Here is a 24,860-nt window from a genome sequence, read left to right on the forward strand (position 1 = left end):
TTGTATTCAGCCTTCTGATAGTGACTTTTACTATGACCTAATTTACTAGTGGATATATGTACCCTCTTGAATCTAGCTTCTTATTGGATACACATCCTTACAGATACCGCATTGGAGCCTTAACACACCAGAGGGGATTTGATCGTGGCACCATGTTCTTCCTGCAGGTGTGGGGTTTTAGCTTGGGGCCAGTGTAGCGCAGTACCAACATTGATTGAGTAATAAAAGACCCGTGCCTCCATTAGATAGGATCTAGTACTTTCAGCCTTCAACCGCATCAGAAATGGAAGAGAGAACTGCCAAGTAGAATATCTTGTTTGTTTACTTCTTTGAACTAACAACTAAACTCTACGTAATAATGTCCACATGCCTAGGTAGATACGCTGCATGTCCAAGCAAACTCTTACACATCCCAGCATCTGAAAGTACGTGTGAGCTCAGCAAGCTTACCTACTACATAAGTACCTACTTAAGTTAGGTACTTAGGGTAGGTAGGTACTTAGGTAGGTATTTAGATAAATACGGACATGGAGTATTTTTTGAAAGCCTGTGGAGCTTCACCAGTACCCGTCGACGCACCGCTGGTCCACAATGTGACACCAGATTTGTCAAAGGCGCGTATGGGTGGTGACCCCTGTCCAGTTTTTCATGATTTGCATCCACAACAGCTGGATCTAACCTGCAACTTATCGACATCCGCTTCATTCGGGTTATTTGGCCCGGTCTTTACGTGGCAGAACATTCGCCATGCCGTCGCACAAACGCGTAATATCCGGTGATGGCGGTGATGAACCGCCATCTATTTTGCATCGTATTCGCAACATGTGGCAATTCGCCAACCTTTGTCAGTGGATATACATGTTTGGCAAGGCTGCGAAGATTGATGATGCCATCGACATTGAGGTAGGTGCATATAATCGTGACAACTGTTGACACTGGGTAGTGTCTAACCAACCCTGAACTCTCGGGTTATTAGGAAATCGAAACGGATTGCTTAAGACCACAGCCGACGCTGCTCTCAGATATAGCACTGGCTTTGCTTAAACTGGTGTCCACACACCGTGGACTGACGTGAGCCCTATCCGAAATATCCAAGTCATGATAAAGTCTCAGTATGCTAAATTTTCCATAAAGACCAGATGTACTGGATCCCCAACTTCGAAAGCAATATCTAGCGAAAGCACCGAAACAGAACCCGTTTGGTAGCGAGATCAACCCTGTGTCTTTCAGCGGCCTAGATGTATTTACAAAGGTAGTCAGAACTGTATCAGTCGAATTCGAGCTATTGTATTTTTCAACGTTAACGGGCAACATGAGCAGATCAAGGTTCTTCAAAAGCTGACACAATGGACAATGGTGCATCCGGAGCGCCTTCGAGAGAAAATGGTAGAGCACAAAGATGCTGAACAGTCCAATTGGGTATTAAGCCGCGCCACTTTTTAAATTTTCATGATGTTTATTAATTGACTCTAGCGCATTGAGCCGTATGGATGGGACAAACACGACCGAGTGTATTATGTGCTGGACGACAACAGAATATACCGATTTACAGAACCACAGAGCAATGGCCCACAACTAAAACCCAGAAAGACGAAGCAGTACCGAACTGGTCGCCGAGTAAGCAAGAGACGACGCATATCATCATCTTGTGAAGACGATGTCGAGGATCTGAGCGACAGGCAATATGATTCACAGCCTCCCGAGGATGATCTTGGTGGGGGGGCTTGGGAATGCATTGCTATCACGTTGCAAGAAACCAAGTCTTTCATAGAAACATTGGCGAAAACTCGTGATGGAAATGAGAAAACATTGCGAAAACAGCTTGAAACGCATTTACTACCGATCCTTGAAAAGCAGGAGGAAGCGACGAAACGACGAGAGCTCCAGCGAGAGCGCGAGTTGCTAAACTTAGCCAAAATGGCAAACGCCAAAAGGTCGAGCCGAATTGCCGATAAGGTGCAAAAAAAGAAGAGGGATGTAGAGGAAAAGGAGGAACAGCGTCAGAGGTTAGAAGCCGAGAGAGTTGAGCACCGGGAGAAGCTTGTCCAGCTCAAACTTGAGCAAGAGCGCGATTCCCGTATGCATGCTCGCCAGCGACGTTTGAAGGAGAGAGAAGCCCGTCGCATGCGCCATGAAGAAGAGCTAGCCCAGTTGTCTGAGGATAGCAAGCATGCTCCTGAGGCCGCACGCATCTCTGAGCGACGCCTCCATGCTGAGATCCAGCGAAATCAACAAGCACTCAAGGACATTGAACAAGAAGAAGACGACTGGGTCTTTGATTGCATTTGTGGATTACATGGCCAAGTTGATGATGGGACTCACAGCGTCGCTTGTGAATCTTGCAACGTTTGGCAGCACAGCAAGTGCCTGGGGATCCCTGAAGACGAAGCAGACCAAAGCGAGTTCCGTTTTGTCTGTTCGTCGTGCAGGCGCCGAGACGATGATAAGAATGCATCACCAAAGACTATCATCAAAATCAAGGTTCGACCGTCGAAGATCATGCCGAACGCTCCAACAAGGGCGGATGCACACACGGTATCGGAAGTGAAGCATGATTCGATCATCCAGTCGGGTCAAGATCGTTCAGCGGAAAAACCATCATCTTTGGTGTTGCAGAGAGAAGTCCGACCTAACGGGTTGGCAATGGCCTCCAATCAGCCGCCATCTCAAGCGACAATATCCAGACTTGGTTCTAATAGAGATGTTGAGTCCTACAAGTATTGCAATTCCTCAAACAAGGCGTCTCCCAATATTTCCGGCTCTACAGCGCTATCTGAAAGTCAATCCCTCGCTACGCATGGTTCGTCTACTGCAAAGCAGGACGTCGCCAGGAATGCACAGGCCGGAGAATTAGCTCAGCTCAGTTTGTCCATTGTGGACACAAAGGCTCCAATTGATACAGGTGAATCCCTTTCTTCAGCGCCCTATTTGGCACCAGGGGATAGCAAATATTCGGCCCTACGTCTCAATCAGACTGGTTGTTCTCCTTTAACACAACAATCACCAACAATCGTCATGCCGGCCACACACACAAAGGACAATCTCGAATCATGCAAAGGGGCCGCTGAGGAAAGAAATTCATCGTCTGCACCTGATTCACTACCAGTCTCTATTACATCATTTGCAGCCACACCAGGCTTTGTATCAACACCAATAAGGCCGAACGAAGAACACGAGGCCGGCTAAATGTTACAAAATACAATGGGTATGAAAGCAAGTTGCCCCTGTTGTGATTATCCTCTGCATCTCTTAAGCACATGTTGTCAAAACCGATGTGCCTCTGCAGGGTTGCAGGCGAAACTGCTTAGCCAGGGACGGCACTAAGGAAGATCTACCAAGGCCGGATTTCACCTTTGAGTCGGCTTTGCATTATCACAGCCCTAAATTCGCATCAAGATAGTCATCGGCCATGAAAGAAGTCGTCGTTGATGCAAGAATGCAAACTCTAGCAAATGTCAAGATTCATCTAATGGGTGGGCTATCTTGCATCTGTTTACAGAGTACTTGTCTCGACTAGTGAAAAATTCCTATATTTCGCTTTTTACAGCGACAGGTTCTCATCATACGTGGAGCCATGTGACTCGGTTTACAATTTTAGTAGTATTGGCGCCATGAGGTGTGTCCGCTGTCTCACGAGCTATTCTGATGCTTAGTATTTAACAATAATCTGTCTCGACTCTTCATGCCTTCGAAATGAACTTTGTTATCTCAAAGACTATGTCGGAGGGCAAAGCCGGATAAATTGGGATGTTTCACATGCTCTGCGCAACTTGCGGTCAGAGGGTCTGAGTGAAGCAACTGTGACCTCATATTCTGACCACATGCTATTCGCGCAAAATATATCACGCTTTGATACTCTCCAGACCCCGATGGTTGACCCCAAACAAGGGGGCGCCTTGTCAAGGCCACTCGCTGGCACTTAGTTGGGCTGAATTGTCCGCATGGTGGTCCGTTTCATAACGCACAGCCCACAACGGTGTGTTCTTTGTGGCCGCATGCGGCAGAATTGTATTTTTGAACCTGAAATGTTTCTTCTGCATAGAACTATCGAGCAAAGGCGAGGGTGGTGTCGTTGGTATTCCGGTAACCGAAAAAGCTTGTGACGGCCAACAACACAATGTCGCAGAAGGCTGACCCGTCAGGGCTATACTTTGCTAAGTCTCTTTCCTGCTTTCAAGGGGGGTATTATATAAGATAAACGACACCTCCTCATCCTCATATTTATTTTCTTGTGCCTATCGTGTAACTCATTTACCCAGTTTATCCTCCAGCTAACAACCGTTGGCAAAAACCTATTCTTTCCCACCAAGTTTGATCTAAAGCGTTGTGGCTACAAAGCCGGAAATTGTTCCAGATCCCACGCACCTATAACATACCTGCTTGGACAGAAGATTTAAACATTACGCCAATTCCATCACCTCTTGCCAACGGAAAGGTCCGAACTGCGAATCTGCTAGACACGGTTCAGAGGGTTCAAAATACCAAAAGCAGATTCTAGATTTGCCACGAACCTCGTATAACAGCAAGTACACATTCCCAACATGTAGGTCTCTTATATTCTATCTTGGGAGTGCTTTCTATTAACAGATTCTAGATACTATTTCTAGTCCAGAAAAAGGCGGCAGAGAATCGTTCGATTCTTATTCGAGCACTGTCAGCTGCAACAGGTCAGTAGCGTAAAGGTCCCAACAGGATGGTTACACTTATGCTAACTAATTGTCAGATTCACGTTAGAGGTCATCGTCTCGAGGTGCTACCAATGTCAAGTCCTCGACCTGATAACACAACAGATAGAAACAACATGCGGACCGGGAGGACTACACCAGTAGGAGTTTCTGAGCGTGCCAATCTTTCGCGTGCCTCAATAACGACCCGAAATGAATCCGCATCATCAAAGCCATTTACTACCGATTGCGAGTCATTAATCAAGACACCGTTGTCTTCACTCTCCAGGGAATACCCTAGTGACTACAATGACCTCGAATCTTTCGCAAAACGTTCGGTCGAGGAACGCCAAAGGAAAGCGAAGGAGGGAGGGAAGGTATTGAGGCCATTGAACTCGTATATGCTGTATCGAAAAGCGTACCAGCAAGTCGCTCGGCGAGTACTCAGCAATGATCAGCAGCAACTTGCCTCCAAGATTGTTGCTATATCATGGAACAAATATGAGCCGAAGGAGATCAAGGACAGATTCAAGTCTCTGGCGAAAATCGATAACCAAATGCATCGTAAAGCATTTCCCGCATATAAATATACCCCTAATCAAGCAAAGAAGCCAAAGAGCGGCGCACTCGACTCTAAGAAACTGTCAACCTCAATCGAGCGCCGGGTATGCCGACGATTCAGTAACAAGGAAGCATATTCTCACGGAACTCCGGGAAAGAAACTTATTCGACCAAGTCATGTAGAAGCGCTAGGACAGCATCAATCTGGTGAAGGGAACATGAACATTAAGTGGTGGACACAGGGGCCACTAAGCTTCGCAAACCCTTTGATGTACCAGGGTGGGCATCATGAGCGCTATGAGCAGCCCTTCGCTGCGGACTCTAGGTATTTTGAGTCTCAATACCCCGACGTCCTCGATGATGCCTCTTTCACCCAATTACCAACTCAGCAGGTACCACTGGCTGCGAACACGCATGAGCGCCTAACTGGGGACGAATGTATTGCACCGCTGTTCCTCCAGTCGTTTGAAAACATGAGCACTTCCCAGAACCCTGGTGGATATTTAGATTGGCAATCCCAAGAGACGCAGGCAGTCCATGATTTTTCTCCTATTTCGCCTGACATGAATGTTGGTCAAGCGGCCGACCACGCATATGAAGGGCAGGAGGAGTGGGCAGTTCAGCATATTGATGAACGACAGAATGCTTTTGGCTGGCATCCAAGCAGCGAACAGAGAAGCAGATGACAGCCTGGCATAATAATGAGTATTATAAATGCGCATGTATTCAATTAAAATCTGCCTTATAGAATTCTAGTTGTCCACAAGTAATTTGTGAGTAGTTGATTATTAGTAGTTCCCGTCTTTCCATAATTTGATGGTTCTGTGCTCAGCAGGCAAAGAACAGCATGCTGTAGTATTAAATGTGAATGTGCTAACCGGCCATTTGAAGTCACTTGCACCAACCATCTCCCTACTCAATTACAGGTGCCTAGTACCCGCCTAGGTAAAGTACATATGTAGACTATAATTAGTACGTCGGCGAGGTCAACTGGTGTCCGGTCCTTTCAGATCATCTAGCATTTCAACGCGTTACTGGGCCTAGAGAGCCAGGAAAGATGCAATCCATGTTCGGACGCTTTTGGTTAGCGCGTTTATTAGTAAGCCATTTTATCTAGTCGAACTTGCCATGTGGGGAATTGCCGTCATGTCAAGCAAGCAAGCAAGGAGGAACGCACGAGAACAGGCCAACGGATTGCCTCCGGACACACTGAGAACCCTCTCTGATACCGGTGAAAATGTCTTGGACTTCAAGCACAGTAACTTTCGTAGGAGTATTCCTACTTATACATGCGTATGTGCCCACTAGAATATAGGCCAGATATCTCGGCTAACTCCGCCAACCATAGTTGCTATTCAGCACAAGAGCACTCGGCCATCTCGTCGACATCGAAAGCGCAATCCCTAGCCCAGCAGCACGCAGGAAGCACACTTCCGGTTGACATCCGGGTAGAAACAATGGTGGCCACTTTGGTTGTGTGCCTTGGTATTGTGATTGGGTCGGAAAAGCTACACCCTATACGGTGGCAAGTATGGGCCGGCAAGATCGAACGGGTTGGCAAGGCAGGCTTTCTTGACGGCAACGGGCAAGTGGACAGAGATTTTCGAGGGAGCCCGTTCAGAATGTTAGAATATCGTCCCAGCTTTCTCGATATCCGCAGACAACGTCTCGCCTTTGCAAAGTGGGTGAAGGCTAGAGATACACTCTAACAAATGGCCGTGTTCGATGTTAAGGTTTGACTGAGGAGCCAGCTACATATCGTACCCTCAAAACAAGAAATTTCCTGCTGCTCTTGAAAGATGCAGGCCAGTTAGGAGGTGTCAAATATATCCTTTGATTGTGGTGTCTTGTTTGAAGTCATTTATACAGTGTAACATTGTCTGTAGCTACAAGCAAGACGACTCATACCTTTCAGCTCTGCTAATCTGAACTTCATCATCTATTTTCCTAGTATCGGACGAGCTGAGTTAGCTATCTACGTAATGATTTTGCTATTACAAGTCCCGGACTTCAACCAGACTTCTTTCAAAGCTGTTGTGTCCTGAGGAGCTATGCGTCTTGGTTGTTCATATTTGCACCAAGGTGCGCATTTTCAGGACATAAATCTATACATAATCCCTCGTGATATCTTTCCCGATCTTATTGAGGTATTTTTTACCAATAACGTTATTGGCCAGTTATAGCAATGCGAGGGAAGGAGTGTCCAAGTGTCTGCTGCCTCTTGCCATTTTTTCGGAGGGCCACAATGACAATCTTTAGTCATCCGCCTTGCCTGTGAAGCTGGTCTCGTGCAAAATGGCTTCCCATCACTTTATACCATTGTGCTTCATTCAGATTATGTTGTTTGTTCCATCACCAGAGGACTCGCATCATCTGCAATTTCCTAATACTCTGTATCGCCAATCCACATACCCTAATGGAAGCTGTAATCTGTACTACCAGGTCGCAAGTGGAGAATGACGAATCTCTTTATGCGTTACAACAGTCCCCGGAGGTCATCATGGCACTCGATGTTTGTGATGATGGGACCATGGGATGTGCTTTCTTCGACAGCATGGACGGCTCCTTGCAGTTGGCAGAAGATGTCCATCGGTCGACTGTGGACGTGTCGGAGCATTTCGCAACCCTTGCCTGCCCGACATTGTTATTAGTTTCCAGCAGAGCTCCGCAGGAGTTTCTAGATCACGTTCAAAGGAGTAAGGAAAATTAAGACTGATCACCTAGTCCCCTTCTCCCCTTCCCTGCATTAACTCCATTTCGTGTCTTCTCCATGTAGCAGTTGTTCTAACAGTTGCTAGGCGCTTTTCCTTATAAGAGCTGTGTCCAAATATTATCGTCGTCAGAGTTTTCTGTCGAGGCAGCGGTCGACAGGCTGTCAAGCTGGAGAAATGATCAGTTGTCAACTGCCCGGCCAAGCTCAAGAGCTCCAGTTGATGCCAGTGTCCGCCGTGATCTTCCTAATGGCGGAGATGGGAAGAGGGTAGATCGTTGTAGCATCAGCCCTGAGGAGGGTGTTGCCAACGCAAGTACTAGAGAACACAAAAATCCTGTGTCTGTAAGAAGTGACTCTAAGGTTGAACCAACTCACAGCTAACGACCGTAGCTCGGTTGCGCTGGTGCTGTCCTCACCGAGCTTCGTTACAAATGCATCTCGAGAAGCAGCCCCTCTTCTGAGCCAATATCACATCAACCCATCCCTGTAAAGACTTTTGCTTTGGAAAATTATGTCGCCCTAGGCTCAGAAACATTGCAAACCCTGCAAATCATCCAGTCTAAGATTCACCCGAACAGCCAGTATTGGGGTGGGAGAATGCAGAGTCAAGATCAAAAAGAGGGCCTCTCCATATATGGCCTTTTCCAAGGTCACAGCCACACACCTCAAGGCAGAGCTAAGCTTCGCAGGCTTATATCACGTCCAGTCTCAAACGTTTCAATAATTGAGGACCGCCAGCAGGCTATCTCTTTATTCCTTCTACCGCGGAATGCAGACAAAACTCGACATATTATTGGGGCCCTAGGAAAGATTCGTAATGCGAAAATCTATCTGGAGCATCTCCAAAAAGGCACTGGGTACTCTCTGACAAAACAGGCCTTCAAAGGGAGCGTTTAGGCGATGCTTCGTACATTTGTTTCTCAGGCTTTGAAACTGCGAGGTTTATTAATTGATCTGGCTGACGATAACGATCATCATTTCATTCGAGCTGTGCGTGCCACACAAAGTAAACCCTCAGGAATATCGTATGTTTCGGGAACTAGCCGCATAACTAATTCTTCAGTAGACGATTCCCAAATTTGATCAGGACTCCCTAGTGGCTATTGGCGAGCTAATTAGTCACACTGTGGACTTCGAACAATCCGAATACCGGGGTCGAACAACTGTGAGGCTGGGCCTTGACCGGAATCTCGATGAATTAAGACGACATTACGACGGCATGAATAGCTTCCTGGCAGAAATTGTTGTGTCTACTATTCAGACAGTGCCTCAATGGGCGGTTTCTTACATCAGATCATGTATTTTTCTACCGCAGCTTGGGTTCCTCATTGTTACTGATGTTGATCCAAGGACTGGGAAAGGGAAATACCGAGGGAACTGGCCTGATGAGGATCATTGGGAATTGCTTTTTGTTGCGGATGATTCAGCTTATTACAAAAATGACAATATGCGTCACCTTGACGATCAGTTCGGCGATGTTTATTGCAAAATAGCAGGTAGGCCAAGAGAGTCCGAGATGTTTGCTTTACTGAAATGCCACAGATAGAGAAGTTGAGATTCTCCATGTCCTTTCCCAAGAGGTTTTAAAATCCAGCGAGTGTCTGTCGGTGGCTTCCGACGCTTGCGGTAATGTTAACGTCATTCTCGCCTTGGCCCTAACTGCAGAGAAGTATAAATGGAGTGTCCCGAAATTAACAACTAGAAGCGGCATTCTCGAAATTAAAAAGGGGCGACATCCTTTGCAAGAACTAGTTGTACCAAGCTTTGTTCCCAACGACTGTCAGCTAGGAGGTGGAGGTCACAACGACGACGATTCGTGTCAAAATCAGTCCAGGTGCATGGTTCTTACCGGCCCCAATCACTCAGGCAAGAGCGTTTTCTTGAAGCAAGTAGGGCTCATCGTATATCTCGCCCATATAGGGAGTTTTGTCCCTGCAGAAATGGCGGTAATCAGTGTCACTGACCGGATACTGACCCGTATATCAACACTGGAGAGTGTTTGCAAAGAAGAAAGTGCTTTTGCTATCGACTTAAAACAGTTGCTCAATGCGATAGAGCAGTCGACCTCGAAAAGTCTCTTGATAATCGACGAATTTGGGAAGGGGACTAATTCAGATGACGGTGCTGGACTCCTTGCATCTTTCTTGGAGCACTTATCATCACTTGCAGTCAGAGCTCCCAGAAGTCTGGTCGCAACACATATCCACGATCTCTTTGGCTGCCACCAGCTGCTTCCGACCAGTGGTTTACAAATAGCCCACATGGATGTACTCAAAGCACAGTGTGGGGAATTCAATTGTGACTACATAACATACTTATTCAAGCTTCGTGATGGATATAGCTCAGATCTCTTCGGAGGTTACTGTGCAACTTTGAATGGAGTTCCCAATTTAGTCGTTGAACGTGCTAATGTCCTATCAATGCTGCTCAGTCGCAACGAGGACATCACAATTCCCTGCGCCAGACTTTCACCGGAAGAAGAGTTAAAGCTGCATTCTGCTGAGATTGTTGCGCGGAAATTTCTAGAGGGCTTTCACACCTTGGTCAGCGAAGAGAACTGTCTATTGCAGGATGCTCGACATATGTTGCAAAATATACTATCCACATAGATGAATTCGAGTTGAATTGATACATCTGCTATCCTTTGCAGGGTCTCAGACGCTCGACAAGGAGAAATGTTACGTAGGTAGGGTCCTCAAGATTTACAACACAGGGAAACCAGCGGTCGCACGCACTAGATCTTTCAAAGAGGCATACTTTGAATGCCACGTGTAGCAGATATCTACTGGAGTTTTCTTCTTTAATGACCGAGGATGATGTTTTGTAACTGAAATTTGAGTGACAGCTAGCCAATACACGGTACGGAAGCTTTGGGGCGTATCCCATGCACAGCGTGCATTCTACCACAGAAGAAAAGGGCCAGGTGTCCCCGCCATTGTATGTTTTGTTGCTGTTGGATTGGCGATGAACACGCATGTGAATATCTAGGCCTGCTGGTTCTTCGAATGCATCTGGTGTCCTCGTCTTCCACCCGCTTATGCCACTGTTGAAGGTCATGTCAAATTTCTCAATATGTAGCAAGTCTCTAATCAACAATGAGAAAGAGAAGCTCTGCTGATAAGCGGCTTATAGCTTTAAGCTCACTCATTCGCTACCAGGACATCGTCTTGTATGCATGGCTCCGTTTCTGACACCCTCTCAGCGTAGCAATTTCTGTCTAGGCTTAGAAAGACCACAGATGATGTGGAAGGCTAAGGCATCACATGCTTTTGTGTCATGACGAGCCACCTCTGTTAGTCACCTGTCCAAGATATGACGCAATCTTGACCGAGTACTCTTTTTGCTTTCCCTGACAATCGTAAGCGTCTCGCATCTCTAATGTATGCCGGTCTAAGCAAAAGTTTGTTCCATGCTTGAAGGTGTCTAGAGAATATAATTCACCTTGGAATAAAAGCGCAGCGGGTAGTTGAGAGCCGCAGGCAAATTTGGCCATTATCATCAGCTTTTCAGCTGCTAGACGAATAGAAAGAGAGCAGCAAGAGATCCTACTATAGCAGCCACAAAAAGTGGCGCAGCTGAGTTTTTCTTGCCTGTCTCTGAACTTTGACTAAAGGACTCGCATTTGGTTGCCTGGGCATTCGAGCATGCTTGACTGCTAAGGCTTGCGCAGATTGATGTAGCGGAAGCGCCCAAATTTCTCCCTTCCCCGTTAACAGTTGTGCCTCCTCCTCCTGGAACATCAACAGTCACTGCATAGCCACTCCCACCCAGGTTTATCAAGCAAGCATTATAGTTTTGAGAACAAGCTTTCGTGGCAGATGCGCATGAGGCGCTATTCGGAAATGAGGTAGGAGCATATGGGAAGGAAAAATACGGATTCTGCACATAGGATGGTGTCGCAGTTGGGATGTTGCCTGGCGCAGTGGCTGGAGCTGTACCAGTACACACGGCCCTGTGTAGAGCAATTCCGTTAGCGCGTTGGTGATCTTCATTATTTGTTCAAGGGCTACACTTACCCAGATGGACAACATGCAGCGTTATGGTTGCCATCTAGAGCGCAAAGTTGACCGTTCTGGCAGCAAACACCGTCGAAGACGGCACCAAGAGATGTCGGGCAAGGGAAAGTATTTCCTGGACATTGTGCTCTGCCGAACAATAATGGTGTACTCGCGGCGTTATACGTTGGCGACGCCTGATGGGCTGATACCTGTACTGAGGTGGTGCCTAGCAAGATGAAAGCAAGAGTTAAACAAAAACGCCCCATTGAGAGAACCAGAAGTATCGCGCTTCCCTAGATATTTGAAGACAATGATACACATCAGGGAAACCTCAGAAAATGGCGCCGTGAGTGTAAAATTCTACCGTCCTGGGCGAGAGCCAAGTATGAACGTTGTAAAGAGTTCTGAAGCCTTTTGGATATTCGGTTTCGTGGCAGCGACCTAGATTAGTGGAGAATGATGTCACCTAACTGGTTGGCTCGGCAACCAATCATGTCAAAGTCACTTCTGCCTCAATTTCGGACCGGACAACTCATCCTGCAGGCAAAACGTATTGTAGCATTGTTTATACTGGCCGCTGCCGTATTTGATTGCACGTTATGTACATGACTAATCCTTCCATATCCCTTTTTTTGACTTTACATCAATGACCGCGGACATGGTTCAGGATGAGCCTAAGCCGATTTAATGCCGTCGTGCTTGCCTCCAGAGATTCCTGGGTCTGGGTATATTGCTGCAGCTCCTCCTTCGCCTCTGTTGCGAGAGGTCCTAGATTCCCCCATACCTCGTCAGTATAGGAGGAAAGTACATCATTCCAGTGTCTTAACCAGGTGCTTCGGGCAAGCCCTGCGTCTGATGTGCCCATGTAGCTGTCCACATCCCTCCCGCAACCTTCAACTCCTACCACAAAGGCTGGGCTAAAGTTGAGGAGTCGGTCCCAAAACGGCCAGGAGCTCCCAGATCCGAATAAAGCAGCTTGTAGCCTGGCTACCTCGAATGGTGACATCTCCTCTGGTACCTCAGAAATTGGTAAATCCCCGGTTTCTGGCTGTGAGAGGAACTCCACCACATCAGAGCCGTCCAAGGCTTCTTGCTCCATTACAGATTTATCTTTCCTAGGTGCGTCCAAGACATCAGTTGTGTATAGGTTGGGTTTCGGTGTTTCCCCAGCTGCGAATGCCTCAAATGCATTTGATGTCCCTTGTAAGTCACGGTCCGATCTAAACGAGTGTTGAGCCATATTAGCAGAAGCCTGTCTATTTCTCTGTTGCTCCGTTCCGGAAATCGATTGGTGTGTCGTAAGGCATGCTGATGCGCTCGATTCCCCCCCTCCTTTTTCGCTTGACGGGAAGTTCGGTATGCACTTGTCGCTTATTGTACTATGAATGATAGCTCTACCAGATGATTGAAGCCTGTCGATGATCGAAACTGTATTTTTCCCTTTTCCTTTGTCATTGGACAAATTGGAAGTATTGCCATTTGCACTGGTACCATGTTCTTCCAGCCAGTCGTCCGAAGGTTGGTGTTGGGAATGCACCTCTCCCTCCATTGGCATATTTTCCCCATCATCAGCCATTTCTAGTGTGGTTTGGGTGTAGAATCTGATTTCGTGTGATTGTTTGATCAAGGTCCTTTCTTTTGCGGTACATATGTTGTGTAGTATTCGCTGTGTGTGGAACAGTCGGCCTTCTCCGACACAGATGGGAAGTGTAGGTAGATTAAGTGCCTCTTCGTGACAGATTCCGCCGAACCTCAAAACCCGTGGACGAGGCTTATTGGTAGGCGCGGGCAGGTGTAAAAGAAGCCGGGCCCCACTTATGGGAAATCGGTCTCACATGCTCGCCACAAGCGCCAAGTGTTTTGTGGGCAAGCAGCCACAGCTTTGACAACCACGCACGCCAGAGATATGTGTGTGCGGGAAGTCGTCGCTCACAATGTATCGTCATGTTATTCTAGTAGCGTGAGTGATCAACTAATACACCGTGATGTATTTGCAGATAGAGAATTAGATCAACCTACGGCTGCATTTCAGCCACACAAGAGCTCTCGAATCAGTGTTCCCTGTTTTCTCTTTTCCACATCGAGCTTCTCTTTATGTCAAAATCTTTGAACTACTACTTGGAGAGCCATGATCATATCTATTTGGGGCCATGTATACCTATTCTTTGCTAGATGTGATCCCTTACCTTCCTACGCATCCCCTATAGATACCGAAACCTCCGATAAGTTCAAAGTCGTCTCTGACGTAGCAGGATTGCTTGCGTGCGGTTGAGATGGTGAGGTGAAGCTCAGAAGTTTCGAATACAAGGCGCTTAACATTTGCGTTGATTCAACCAGGGAGTTGTCTGGTTGACGCGCGTAGATGTCCATTTTATCATACCATTGACCTCATCATAATTCTAATCGCAAGAGCCTTTATTGCCGGTCAGAGTAAACAAAACACTAGGAAGGCTTCTTCATATCTCCTAGTGTGATTTTATCTGTATTGATGAATTCATTTAGACCTGGAAGTTCTCAACCTAGTAACTTTAACTAATAGAACGTTTGCATACACGCAGTACTGTAATGACGCCTATGTATGTCGCAGGCACATATCCACAAGAGGCACCTAATTACATAGACTAGATGGCTACTTACCTACTTAGAGGCAGGTATAAGTTCTTGTCGTTGATGCTCCGAGGTTACAGGTTCATCCTCAGGGTGCCTTGCGAGGACATACAAGTACCTACCTTGGTACCTAAGGTAGTTCACGAGGTGGGGTTAGGCCCCAAACATGCCTAGCAGCAGTTGCGCACTCTACTTACTCTGTGACACAACATTGAAACCGAGACAATACAATAATGCCCCGCCTCTTGAGCTCTCCGCACTAGATCCATTAGAACAGAAAAGAGCTGAAGTCGCCTCCGGAGAGTTGAGGAAGAGCGGAATTGGTACTTATTAATTATCCAGTACTTAGCCTAACACCAAATCGAGAACAGCAGCCATATGCTGAGGCACATACTAGGTACTTAGACCTAGGTATCGTTAAGTGCCTACCTACCTGTACTTAAGTACTAAGTAGGTAGATATTTTTGTAGTAGGGGGAATATAGATAACGGAGTATAAACTACCTTAGGTAGAGGTACCTACTAGTAACCTAATTACGAGCGGGATGGATTAAGTACCTAGGTACTCAGGTAGCGCAACAGTGCCAGACAAGGCCGTAATTACCAGCGACGCCATAACAATAGTTGAGTTTGATGGCGAATCTCGCAATCAAATGTCAATCATCCCATCTAAATTATCTCGTGTAATCATCCCTAGAAGCATGTTTTAGATAATTGTCACTATTTATGCTTCGCAACACTTTCTCAGGATTCTGATCGCCGCGGTAGCAACCCCAACTTGCTCTCTTTTGTGATCTGCCTACCTCTACTACTTACCTACCTACTAGGGTAGGTAGGTACTTACTGAAGTAAGTACCTAGGTACTCAGGTAGCTAAGCCAGTTGCCTTTGACCATTGACCTCTGTGGGAGCACCACCTTGGCCCGCAGCCAGGAGCGAGCTGTTGTGGGAGCTGCCCTCAGGCCCACTACCGCCGCCACCCACGGTCGTCAAACGACATCATCCACCGCCCGCCTTCTTTCGCCGCATTGATTATCAACAGGACTGGCCCGCGTGCCACGAATACAGACTCATCATCTCAGGCGACCGCCATCTTCCTCACCATCCACGACCGTCGCACGATCCTGGGACGCCTAGACAGTCTCCACGACGCATTTTGCTGTCGCCGTCACCATACCGCTTGGTCTCACCAGCCTGCCACAATTTTGACCCCAATCATCTTCGCTGCCGTTGCCACTCCCAGCAAAGATGGTGGACAGCGAAGTGAATTCTCCTACGTGGAAGTTCACACAGTATGTTACTTTCAATGGTGGTAGATAAAGCGCATACTGACCGAATCACTTCAGATGCTTCGGCGATAAAGGTGACGTTGAGGATATAACTGAAGGTGAGCAAGCCCTGCCGTGAGCGATCTATGCTGTTCCTAGCTTTTCTATCCGCTAACACTCGTCTCACCGCCTATCAGCTGATATAATATCTACTGTCGAGTTTGATCATACTGGAAATTACCTTGCCACGGGCGACAAAGGCGGTCGAGTGGTCTTATTCGAGCGGAACGAAACGGTATGGAATGCCCAAGAGGCTTAATTTCTCCTTCTTTGGCTCAAAACATAGATCCTACTGTATCCATTGACACAAGTTCTCAGAAGAAATCCTGCGAGTACAAGTTCCACACCGAGTTTCAATCACACGAGCCAGAGTTTGACTATCTGAAGTCTCTCGAGATCGAGGAGAAGATAAATAAAATAAAATGGTGTCGCCGTCAAAACGCGTCTCACTATCTTCTGTCCACAAATGACAAGACTATCAAGCTTTGGAAAGTATTTGAGAAGTCACTCAAGGTTGTAGCGGAGAATAATCTCTCGCATGACCTTACACCCGGTAGCGTGGCTGGCGGAGGTGTCTCGCGTCCGATGGCCACTACTCAGCACTTCCGAAACGCAGCAGACCTAAAGTTGCCGCGCCTAACACACCACGATACTGTTGTTGCTGCGGTCCCCCGACGCACGTATGCGAACGCTCATGCCTACCATATCAACAGCATATCAGTCAACAGCGATGGAGAAACGTTTATTAGCAGCGATGATCTGCGGATCAACCTTTGGAATCTCAACATACAAGACCAAAGCTTCAACATTGTTGATATTAAACCTGCTAATATGGAAGAGCTCACCGAAGTTATCACGGCCGCAGAGTTTCACCCGCAGAGCTGTAACTGGTTTATGTATGCCAGTTCCAAAGGCACCATCAAATTAGCCGATATGCGGGAGAGTGCACTGTGCGATCAACATGCCAAACGTAAGAATTTGACCACTCCACGTCCACCAGCCATTCGGAATCATTGAGCTAACCACCCATAGTCTTTGAACAGGAGGAAGACCCTTCATCCAGGTCATTCTTTTCAGAGATTATCTCATCTATTTCAGACGTCCGCTTTTCTTATGACGGCCGGTATATCTTGTCACGCGACTATCTCACCGTGAAAATTTGGGATATCAACATGGAACGTCAGCCCGTCAAGACAATACCTATTCACGAACACTTAAGGCCGAGACTTTGCGATACGTACGAAAATGACAGCATCTTTGACAAGTTCGAGGTAGTATTCTCAGGTGACGCGAAGAATGTCATGACAGGAAGTTACAACAACAATTTCATGATATACCCGTCAGACCCTGAAAAGGAAGTTGAAGTTGTTCTGCAGGCAGACAAGTCAGCCTTCAAGGCCAAAAAGGTTGGCGTCCCTACACCTATCAACTCCTCTACTAGCCCAACGACAAATGGGGGTAAAAAGAATGGATCTAGAGCCGGCAGTCCTGCAGGCGGTGCTCAGCGCATGAGAAAAGAAACGGACGCAGACCAGATTGATTTCAACAAGAAGATCCTGCACATGAGTTGGCATCCTTTCGAAGACAGCATCGCTATTGCAGCAACGAACAATGTATGACAACATTCCTTTCGCCCTTTTGTTGATTCCGAATGCTAATACTTTTTTCCCTTAGCTGTTCGTATTCTCAGCCTTATAAGTGCAAATTGTAGTTTATTATGGTTGTCAGGAGTGCTGAGGTAATCCACAACGAGCCAAAAGAAAGACAATTAGAGGGTCGTCAGCATTTGAATCTAGGAACCGGGTTGGCAGGTGGCCTCCAGGGCTCAGATCAGCAACTAGGGGAGGAACGTGTAGGGGCGTTATACCATAGGTCTGGTTTGTCAGAAGTCATCATTCAGTGCAGTGCTGAATCACCGCCCAAATGCAAGCTTTGCAAATCCCTCGATGGTTCGAGGATGACATTGGGCCAAGAGGCCGTAGGCGGTCAATTTCCGCGTCGGCAACGATAAAACAAATCTTCCGGGAAGGGCTGCCTTATTGATTGTTACACAACCAGATAACATAAAGCTAAGAGACTGAGCGCCTCGGATTCCATAAGATATGACATTCTCTGTACATGTGACATACAACAGAATCTTCACTTGTCCTCGTCGGATCGTTTTATGGGCTGATGCAACTGAAGAAGACAAGAGAAAGGGCGTTTTGTTCATAAACTATTTCTCGATAGGCCCCTAGGTTCATGTTCCATACTTATTGTGTTTTCAATGCAAGGTAAACCCTTTCTGGCCCAAGACATCTAAAGTGTCTACTAGACGGAGAACAAATTGCTTCAATCACAATTAGAAGGCAAGGAACAATGAACGCCATTGACAGGTGTACTGACCACATCTTCGGATCATTTCATGTTCAGAGGAGGTGTTGCGCATGACGGATGACTAATTGTCCTGCTAGGAAGAGCGTTTAGCGCTCACTAAGGCAAGTCAATCAGACCCACTTCAGGGTGAGCAATTTCAGGAGCCAGATGTCCGAACATGGGACAGGCATACCTGTACGTTGCTTGATTCATAAATTTGATCCATGTGCACGATCATATATCAGAATCTGTGGCAAAGAAACTGCTGCGGTATCTGCTTGTTGTTTCCGCTGCAAGTTATTGAGGCCAAATACCGTGAATGAAACGTATTAAAGGAGCAATCCCATTGTGAGTAACTCGGCTTACCTCTGATAGCACCGAGAGTTTTCATTGCTCACGAAACCTCACCTAGGCCCAGTTCTGATTGATGTCCAAGTAACACAATAGATAGACGAAATGGCGGAGGATATCGCACAGCATCGAAATGGAGGCGGAAACCACTCCAACCATGGCAAAGCGCTTCAGGCATCCATGAGGGCATTTATCGAGGTCGCACCGATTCTCACCGTGGCCGCAATGCTCAGCCTCATATTCGGGGGTTGCTGTTCTAATGTATGATATCCCATCTCCACTCCAACAAGATATGCATCAATTTTAATACTTATTGTGCTCAAGGTTTACGCTCTGGAAGCAATTATTAAGTATGGAATATCTCTCGTGTGTGGTCCTTCGACTTGAGGAAATATAGCTAACACGCCGCTGCGAAGCTTTGAGCCAGGAAGTGGTAGGGTCTTATCCATACATGCGCAATGATATCTCTAGTCGTTGGCTAATCCTCCTAGCAGGAACGCTCCTGACATTTGTACAATTCTGTTTCGTCGCGGTGACAGGATACGTAGTGCAACTGGACAAGAGTAGACCGCCACTCTTTATAGCGCCTGCCAAGGTTCCTTTACGGCGGTGGCTAATCAACATCGTGCTCTTTTTTTGTATCAATGTGCTAAATAACCACGCATTCAGCTACGATATTTCGGTTCCAGTACATATTATCCTGAGGTCAGGGGGTAGTATTACTACAATGATTGCAGGATACTTGTATGGGAAGAGATATGCTCGATTGCAAGCTATCGCCGTCATATTCTTGAGTGTCGGGGTTGTTCTGGCAGCTTGGTCGGATGCCCAAGAAAAGGTAAGTCACCTTGTTTTCAATAATTTCGCCTGCGACATGCTAACATGGAATGTGCTTTAGGTTGTTTTACAACGAGACTCTGGTCGCCCAGCTTTCAACTCTGGGCTCATCATCTTACTGGTAGCCCAAGTCCTCTCCGCCATCATGGGACTATACACGGAGGCAACTTACCGACAATACGGGCCCCATTGGAGAGAAAACCTATTTTACTCTCATATGCTCTCGTTGCCTCTCTTCCTTCCGTTCATGCCATCAATGATGCGAAACTTCAGGAGCATGATGCATAGCAACATACTGACACTATCAATACCTTGGGTAAACTCTTCAATCGCAACACCATTTCCAAGCCAACTTGCATATCTAGCCATCAACGTACTCACCCAATATGCTTGCATCCGTGGCGTCAACGTGCTTGCAGCGAAGTCTTCAGCTCTTACAGTCACGATTGTGCTAAATATAAGAAAGCTTGTAAGCTTGTTGCTTAGCATTTGGCTTTTTGGCAATTCCCTTGCCCATGGCACCCTCTTTGGGGCGATAATAGTTTTCATGGCAGGGGCATTGTACTCGCTTGGATCAGCACCAAAACAATACAGCGGTGGAAAAAAGGCTAACACTGTGGCGAAGCAAGAATAGTCCAACCATCTAGAGCGAGTAATCGAGATCACTAGATATTAGAACCTTCGTTTGGAAGTCCAAAAAAAAAAATTGAACAATTGTACATGAATCCCAACCCGAAGATCTTAGACACGGAAGACCATTTTCTGGCTATAGTCGTGCTCTCCTCCCCCACCCCAAACAGAAAAAAAACATGAAATAAAATATATTGCTCGTACAGAAACTAGTCTGCAGCCTAGTTCGGACCTTCAATGTTCAAATGTTGACTCATGCCGGATACAACCCCTGTTTTAATTGATGTATTAAAGTATTAATAAAAAAAAAGAAAAAAAGGCTAGTTAATCACCGGGACCCACTAGTAGCATAATCTGGTAGCCGTACCTGATTTAATTAATAGTAACACGTAATATAAAAAAATACTAAACGTATTACGATGCGTCAAACCTACTAGCTTAAGAGGTGATTCATAACCTTACGCGCCGGCAAAAGCCATCCAGAGACGAGAGACGGCCTCTGCTACTCAAAGCCTGGAACAAAACACAATAACAGTGACTTACGCCCAAAAAACTCAGAGCAATCCGACATAACATATATCGACGAGGTCTGCGCCCGACTTTCATAAGCCCATTATCTTCCCTGTAATCACCTTATTTTACATCTATACACCCAATTAAAATCAATTGCTCCTGTAAACAACGCAGCTACTCGTGGGTCTCCGCCTTTGCATCGCTCCCCGAAACACTGCAGCTCCTTGCTGACGTCGGACTCGGCACTCAACAACCTCATTTAATTGATGCATACTCTGAGTATAGGCACCTTCCGAAACCCCGACCCCTCGGACCCCGCCAATGGCCTGCCATGACCTGTAATGCCAATGGTGTCGGCATGGGTATACCGTACACTTGACCCAACACTACCATCAATCACGCTAGCTCAGAAATCCAAACGTCTCAATGCCAGTCGGCATAAAGGATAAACCTACCTAGGTACCCAACGCAATCCATTCAGCACATCACAGCGACGAGTCGGAGGGCTCACCTTGGCTTCAGCTAATTATCCCCATCTTTAGAACTCCAGCCCTCCACGTATTATCTGGTTCTCCATTTCAATCAAGAGACCTCAAGTCGCGTCCACACCAACATTACCACAGTTCTCGACAAATATTAGTGGCATCCTCGCAGCGTCTCCCGAGTAATCGATCGCATTGCCATCTGCGAAGAGCTGAATAAACTACGGACAACCAGTGTCCGCTTGTCACCTGGACACAACATGGCCGGTGAGTTTCCACGATGTGTTGCACAGTTCTGCTGCAAACTTTTTTCATGATCTTCTCAGTCCTATTCTTGATTATGTTACCAGATATTGTCTTGCATCTATTCATCACAGCTTGGCTAACGCTCAACATCCTGCAGATAACGCTCACGATTCTCGAACCCGGCCAGCTCGATGTGAAGATACTGAGCAGGACGATGCATACTTGAGAAATGACGAAACAGTCGAAGCAATAGAAAACGGCGAGGGGAGCTTTTCTCCTATGCCTGCAGACGAACAAGCTGGCTTGCAAGATGGCATGTTGTTACGAGATGTTCCGAAGCGCACAACCTTCTATGATCCTGTCGCGGAACGGCAAATGTCGCAAATGGATGCAAAACTCTTCTATCAGCGAAGCAAAATTGATCTTCGTAGTGGAACCGCAGGTGCCAGTAGTTGGACTCCTTCAAATCCCAACAGCCCGACACTGGCGTCGGGGTCCCGACCTGTTACAGAATATGGGACTGACTCTTTAATTCTTGACCAAGATGGAGGTGGGTTGGCAACCAAATAATCATGAAATGCCCACCAAGTGACTGACGCATTCAACAGTTGATGACACCGAAGTTTCCTCTATGCCTCAGAGCTTTGCTTACAATCATCCTGCCACTAGCTCCGGTGCTATTCCCAACTCTAGAAATAGTCAGAGCGAGGTGAATAATACCAGACTTGCTGCCGAGGGAAGCATGGCCGAATTTCCCAGCAACACTCTTTTCGATACCGAACCTCATGTTACAGCCGAGCTCAGTGCCATTTCTCAAAACATTCAGAAGGTTTTGGACTTGAGACGAAAGTACATTGCACTGTCGTCTCAAGGGCCAGATGACAATCCTAGAGACCAATCCAGCTGGGATATATATCCACCTCCACCTGAACCAGCCTGGGCTCAAACCAAGGGTGGTCGTACCAACTTTCCCGATGCGCTGTCTTCTGCCCAAACAGGGCATAATGACCACCGTCCTTCTTCCAGCTGGAGAAGGAAACCAGATCTCGATGTTGGAGAGGATTTCAACATGAACGACCTACTACCATTGCCCGGGGATGACGGTATGGCCTTCAGACTCGATGATAGTGGCGTCTATCAAGTGTTTGACAGTGATGACGCCACGCTGCCGGCAATCAAAGTTCCAACCATCAGGGAATTTTATATGGACCTCGAGAGTATTCTCACGATTTCATCGGATGGGCCCAGCAAGAGCTTCGCATTCCGGAGACTACAATATCTTGAAGCAAAATTCAATTTATACGCTCTGCTCAATGAGTACCAAGAAACAGCCGATAGCAAGAAAGTGCCACATCGAGACTTTTACAACGTTCGCAAAGTCGACACTCACGTTCATCACTCTGCTTGTATGAATCAGAAACACCTACTAAGATTCATCAAGAGTAAGATGAAGAAGTATCCAAACGAAGTAGTGCTATTCCGAGATGGCAAACATTTAACCCTTGCAGAAGTGTTTGCTAGTATCAATCTTACTGCCTACGATCTGAGTATTGATACACTCGATATGCATGTAAGACCAACATGGTGCCACTCCTGACGCACAAATGCTTGCAGACACTAACAATCCACTACACTAGGCACATACCGACTCGTTTCACAGATTTGACAAGTTCAATCTCAAGTACAACCCCATCGGAGAATCTCGGTTACGAACGATATTCCTTAAGACGGACAATTTTATCCACGGACGATACTTGGCAGAAATTACTAAAGAAGTTATATCGGATTTGGAATCAAGCAAATATCAAATGGTCGAATGGCGTATTTCCATATATGGCAAGTCCATAGATGAATGGGACAAACTGGCAGCTTGGGTGGTGGATAACAAGCTCTTCTCGCACAACGTGCGATGGCTCATTCAGATTCCCCGGCTTTATGATGTCTACAAAGCAAGCGGTCTCATGGAAACGTTTGAGCAGATAGTCAAGAATGTCTTTCAGCCACTTTTCGAAGTAACGAAAGATCCATCCAGTCACCCCAAACTACATATCTTTCTGCAGCGAGTCATCGGGTTTGACAGCGTCGATGATGAAAGCAAGGTAGAACGACGGTTGTTCAGAAAATTTCCTGTTCCACAGGTATGGGATTCCAAACAAAACCCCCCTTATAGCTACTGGATCTACTATTTATTCGCCAATGTGGCTTCTCTAAACCATTGGCGCAAGAAGCGCGGGTTTAATACCCTCGTCATGCGCCCGCACTGTGGCGAAGCAGGCGACAGTGAGCACCTCGCAGTAGCCCTTCTCTCATGTCACAGTATTAGCCACGGACTATTACTCCGCAAGGTTCCTCTGCTACAATACGCGTTTTATTTAGAGCAAATAGGAATTGCCATGTCGCCTCTCAGCAACAATGCCCTTTTCCTGGCATATGAACGGAACCCATTTCACCAGTACTTCAGACGTGGGCTGAATGTTTCGCTCTCCACAGACGACCCATTGCAATTTGCGTTTACCAAAGAGCCGCTCATAGAGGAGTATGCAGTCGCCGCGCAGATCTATAAGCTTAGCTCTGTGGATATGTGCGAACTGGCAAAAAATTCAGTCAAGCAAAGCGGATACGAAGCATCCATTAAAAGGATGTGGCTTGGACATAATTTTGAAAAACCAGGCAAGGATGGAAATATGATGGTCAAGACCAACGTCCCCGATCGCCGAGAAGAATTCCGATATCACACCTTACTTCAAGAGAGAGACGTGTAAGTATTCCCAAGCCAGAGCCAAGATACTGAGTGTGAAATTTTCGAGATTCGTGTCTGACCTCGTCGCAGATTACGGCGATATGTGGCATATGATGGAACTAAAGAACCGAGCTCGACCGTCACATCAGCAGATATAGCAGCCTGTAGAGCAGCCTCTCGGGCGGACGAGCCGTTAAAACCGGCAGGAATTGGCGAGAATACACTTTGGGCTCAGGCTAGGGCTACAAGCGTGGGCGTCAAATCTCCCCTCAACGGCGAAGCCAGCCGCGACTCCGGAAGGGGTCCACATGCTATGGCAGATTTACACTTATCTGGAAGCGACCCTAGATTGTTCCCCGGAATTTTTACTCGGGATCACCGATCTGAGAGTCTGCGAAGCTTGCAACAGGCCGATGAATGGGTCGTTGACTCAAGTGGGGCGCCTGGGGATGACGACGAAGACGAGTTATAAAAGTCTCTTGAATCGGTACAAACCTGATGCTAGTCAACCCCTACTAATAGGAGGCTTTGAAGCTACGTTTTGTCAATGACAGCACTTTCGGTAAACAGAGTGTCAAACTTAGAAGAGAGAGAAGGCGAGCAACCAGGTCGAAGAAGAGTCTGAGAAGCTGAATATAAGGCGAACTGTTGTGAACTAGACGATGGACGATTCTGTTCTTGAGCTAGATGCTTGGTTTAACCCGCTCCTGAAAAAGAAGTTTTTTTTCTTTGGGGGGCTGGTTCGGTTATACAGGGACAATGTTAAGCAATAGAGCTTAACAGGATCATGAAGTGTTCAATATCAGTAATCTAAACCCCAGGCATGAACGCCCAACT

At 46.8% G+C, this 24,860-nt stretch overlaps 7 protein-coding genes across 7 annotated transcripts; 6 read left to right on the plus strand and 1 right to left on the minus strand.

Annotated features, from left to right (window-relative positions):
• Positions 1 to 747: 747 nt before the first annotated feature.
• On the plus strand, positions 748 to 3,186 carry MAA_00247 (PHD-finger domain-containing protein; the record flags this gene model as incomplete). Its single annotated transcript, XM_007818245.2, has 5 exons — positions 748 to 903; positions 977 to 1,071; positions 1,135 to 1,252; positions 1,321 to 1,419; positions 1,474 to 3,186. The coding sequence occupies 5 exons, from the start codon at positions 748 to 750 to the stop codon at positions 3,184 to 3,186; spliced, it is 2,181 nt and encodes a 726-aa protein (XP_007816436.2).
• A 1,615-nt stretch (positions 3,187 to 4,801) lies between these two features.
• MAA_00248 (High mobility group, HMG1/HMG2) lies at positions 4,802 to 5,911 on the plus strand (the record flags this gene model as incomplete). Its single annotated transcript, XM_007818246.1, has 1 exon — positions 4,802 to 5,911. The coding sequence occupies one exon, from the start codon at positions 4,802 to 4,804 to the stop codon at positions 5,909 to 5,911; it is 1,110 nt and encodes a 369-aa protein (XP_007816437.1).
• A 442-nt stretch (positions 5,912 to 6,353) lies between these two features.
• Positions 6,354 to 6,934, plus strand: MAA_00249 (MutS domain V; the record flags this gene model as incomplete). The annotated part of the gene is made up of 2 exons (XM_007818247.2): positions 6,354 to 6,483; positions 6,534 to 6,934. 2 exons carry the CDS (start codon positions 6,354 to 6,356, stop codon positions 6,932 to 6,934), a joined length of 531 nt encoding a protein of 176 aa, XP_007816438.2.
• A 791-nt stretch (positions 6,935 to 7,725) lies between these two features.
• On the plus strand, positions 7,726 to 10,547 carry MAA_10883 (mannitol 1-phosphate dehydrogenase; the record flags this gene model as incomplete). The annotated part of the gene is made up of 6 exons (XM_011412829.1): positions 7,726 to 7,921; positions 8,024 to 8,280; positions 8,329 to 8,795; positions 8,957 to 8,963; positions 9,005 to 9,434; positions 9,481 to 10,547. The coding sequence occupies 6 exons, from the start codon at positions 7,726 to 7,728 to the stop codon at positions 10,545 to 10,547; spliced, it is 2,424 nt and encodes an 807-aa protein (XP_011411131.1).
• Positions 10,548 to 12,579: 2,032 nt separating this feature from the next.
• On the minus strand, positions 12,580 to 13,512 carry MAA_00250 (uncharacterized protein; the record flags this gene model as incomplete). The annotated part of the gene is made up of 1 exon (XM_007818248.1): positions 12,580 to 13,512. The coding sequence occupies one exon, from the start codon at positions 13,510 to 13,512 to the stop codon at positions 12,580 to 12,582; it is 933 nt and encodes a 310-aa protein (XP_007816439.1).
• Positions 13,513 to 15,789: 2,277 nt separating this feature from the next.
• On the plus strand, positions 15,790 to 17,488 carry MAA_00251 (protein phosphatase PP2A regulatory subunit B; the record flags this gene model as incomplete). The annotated part of the gene is made up of 5 exons (XM_007818249.1): positions 15,790 to 15,833; positions 15,888 to 15,928; positions 16,007 to 16,104; positions 16,188 to 16,839; positions 16,902 to 17,488. The coding sequence occupies 5 exons, from the start codon at positions 15,790 to 15,792 to the stop codon at positions 17,486 to 17,488; spliced, it is 1,422 nt and encodes a 473-aa protein (XP_007816440.1).
• Positions 17,489 to 21,297: 3,809 nt separating this feature from the next.
• Positions 21,298 to 24,495, plus strand: MAA_00253 (AMP deaminase; the record flags this gene model as incomplete). The annotated part of the gene is made up of 5 exons (XM_007818251.1): positions 21,298 to 21,304; positions 21,441 to 21,833; positions 21,892 to 22,853; positions 22,921 to 24,041; positions 24,114 to 24,495. 5 exons carry the CDS (start codon positions 21,298 to 21,300, stop codon positions 24,493 to 24,495), a joined length of 2,865 nt encoding a protein of 954 aa, XP_007816442.1.
• Positions 24,496 to 24,860: the final 365 nt, after the last annotated feature.

This window comes from Metarhizium robertsii (assembly GCF_000187425.2).
Source record: "Metarhizium robertsii ARSEF 23 chromosome Unknown MAA_Scf_3, whole genome shotgun sequence".
Lineage (NCBI taxonomy): Eukaryota > Fungi > Ascomycota > Sordariomycetes > Hypocreales > Clavicipitaceae > Metarhizium > Metarhizium robertsii.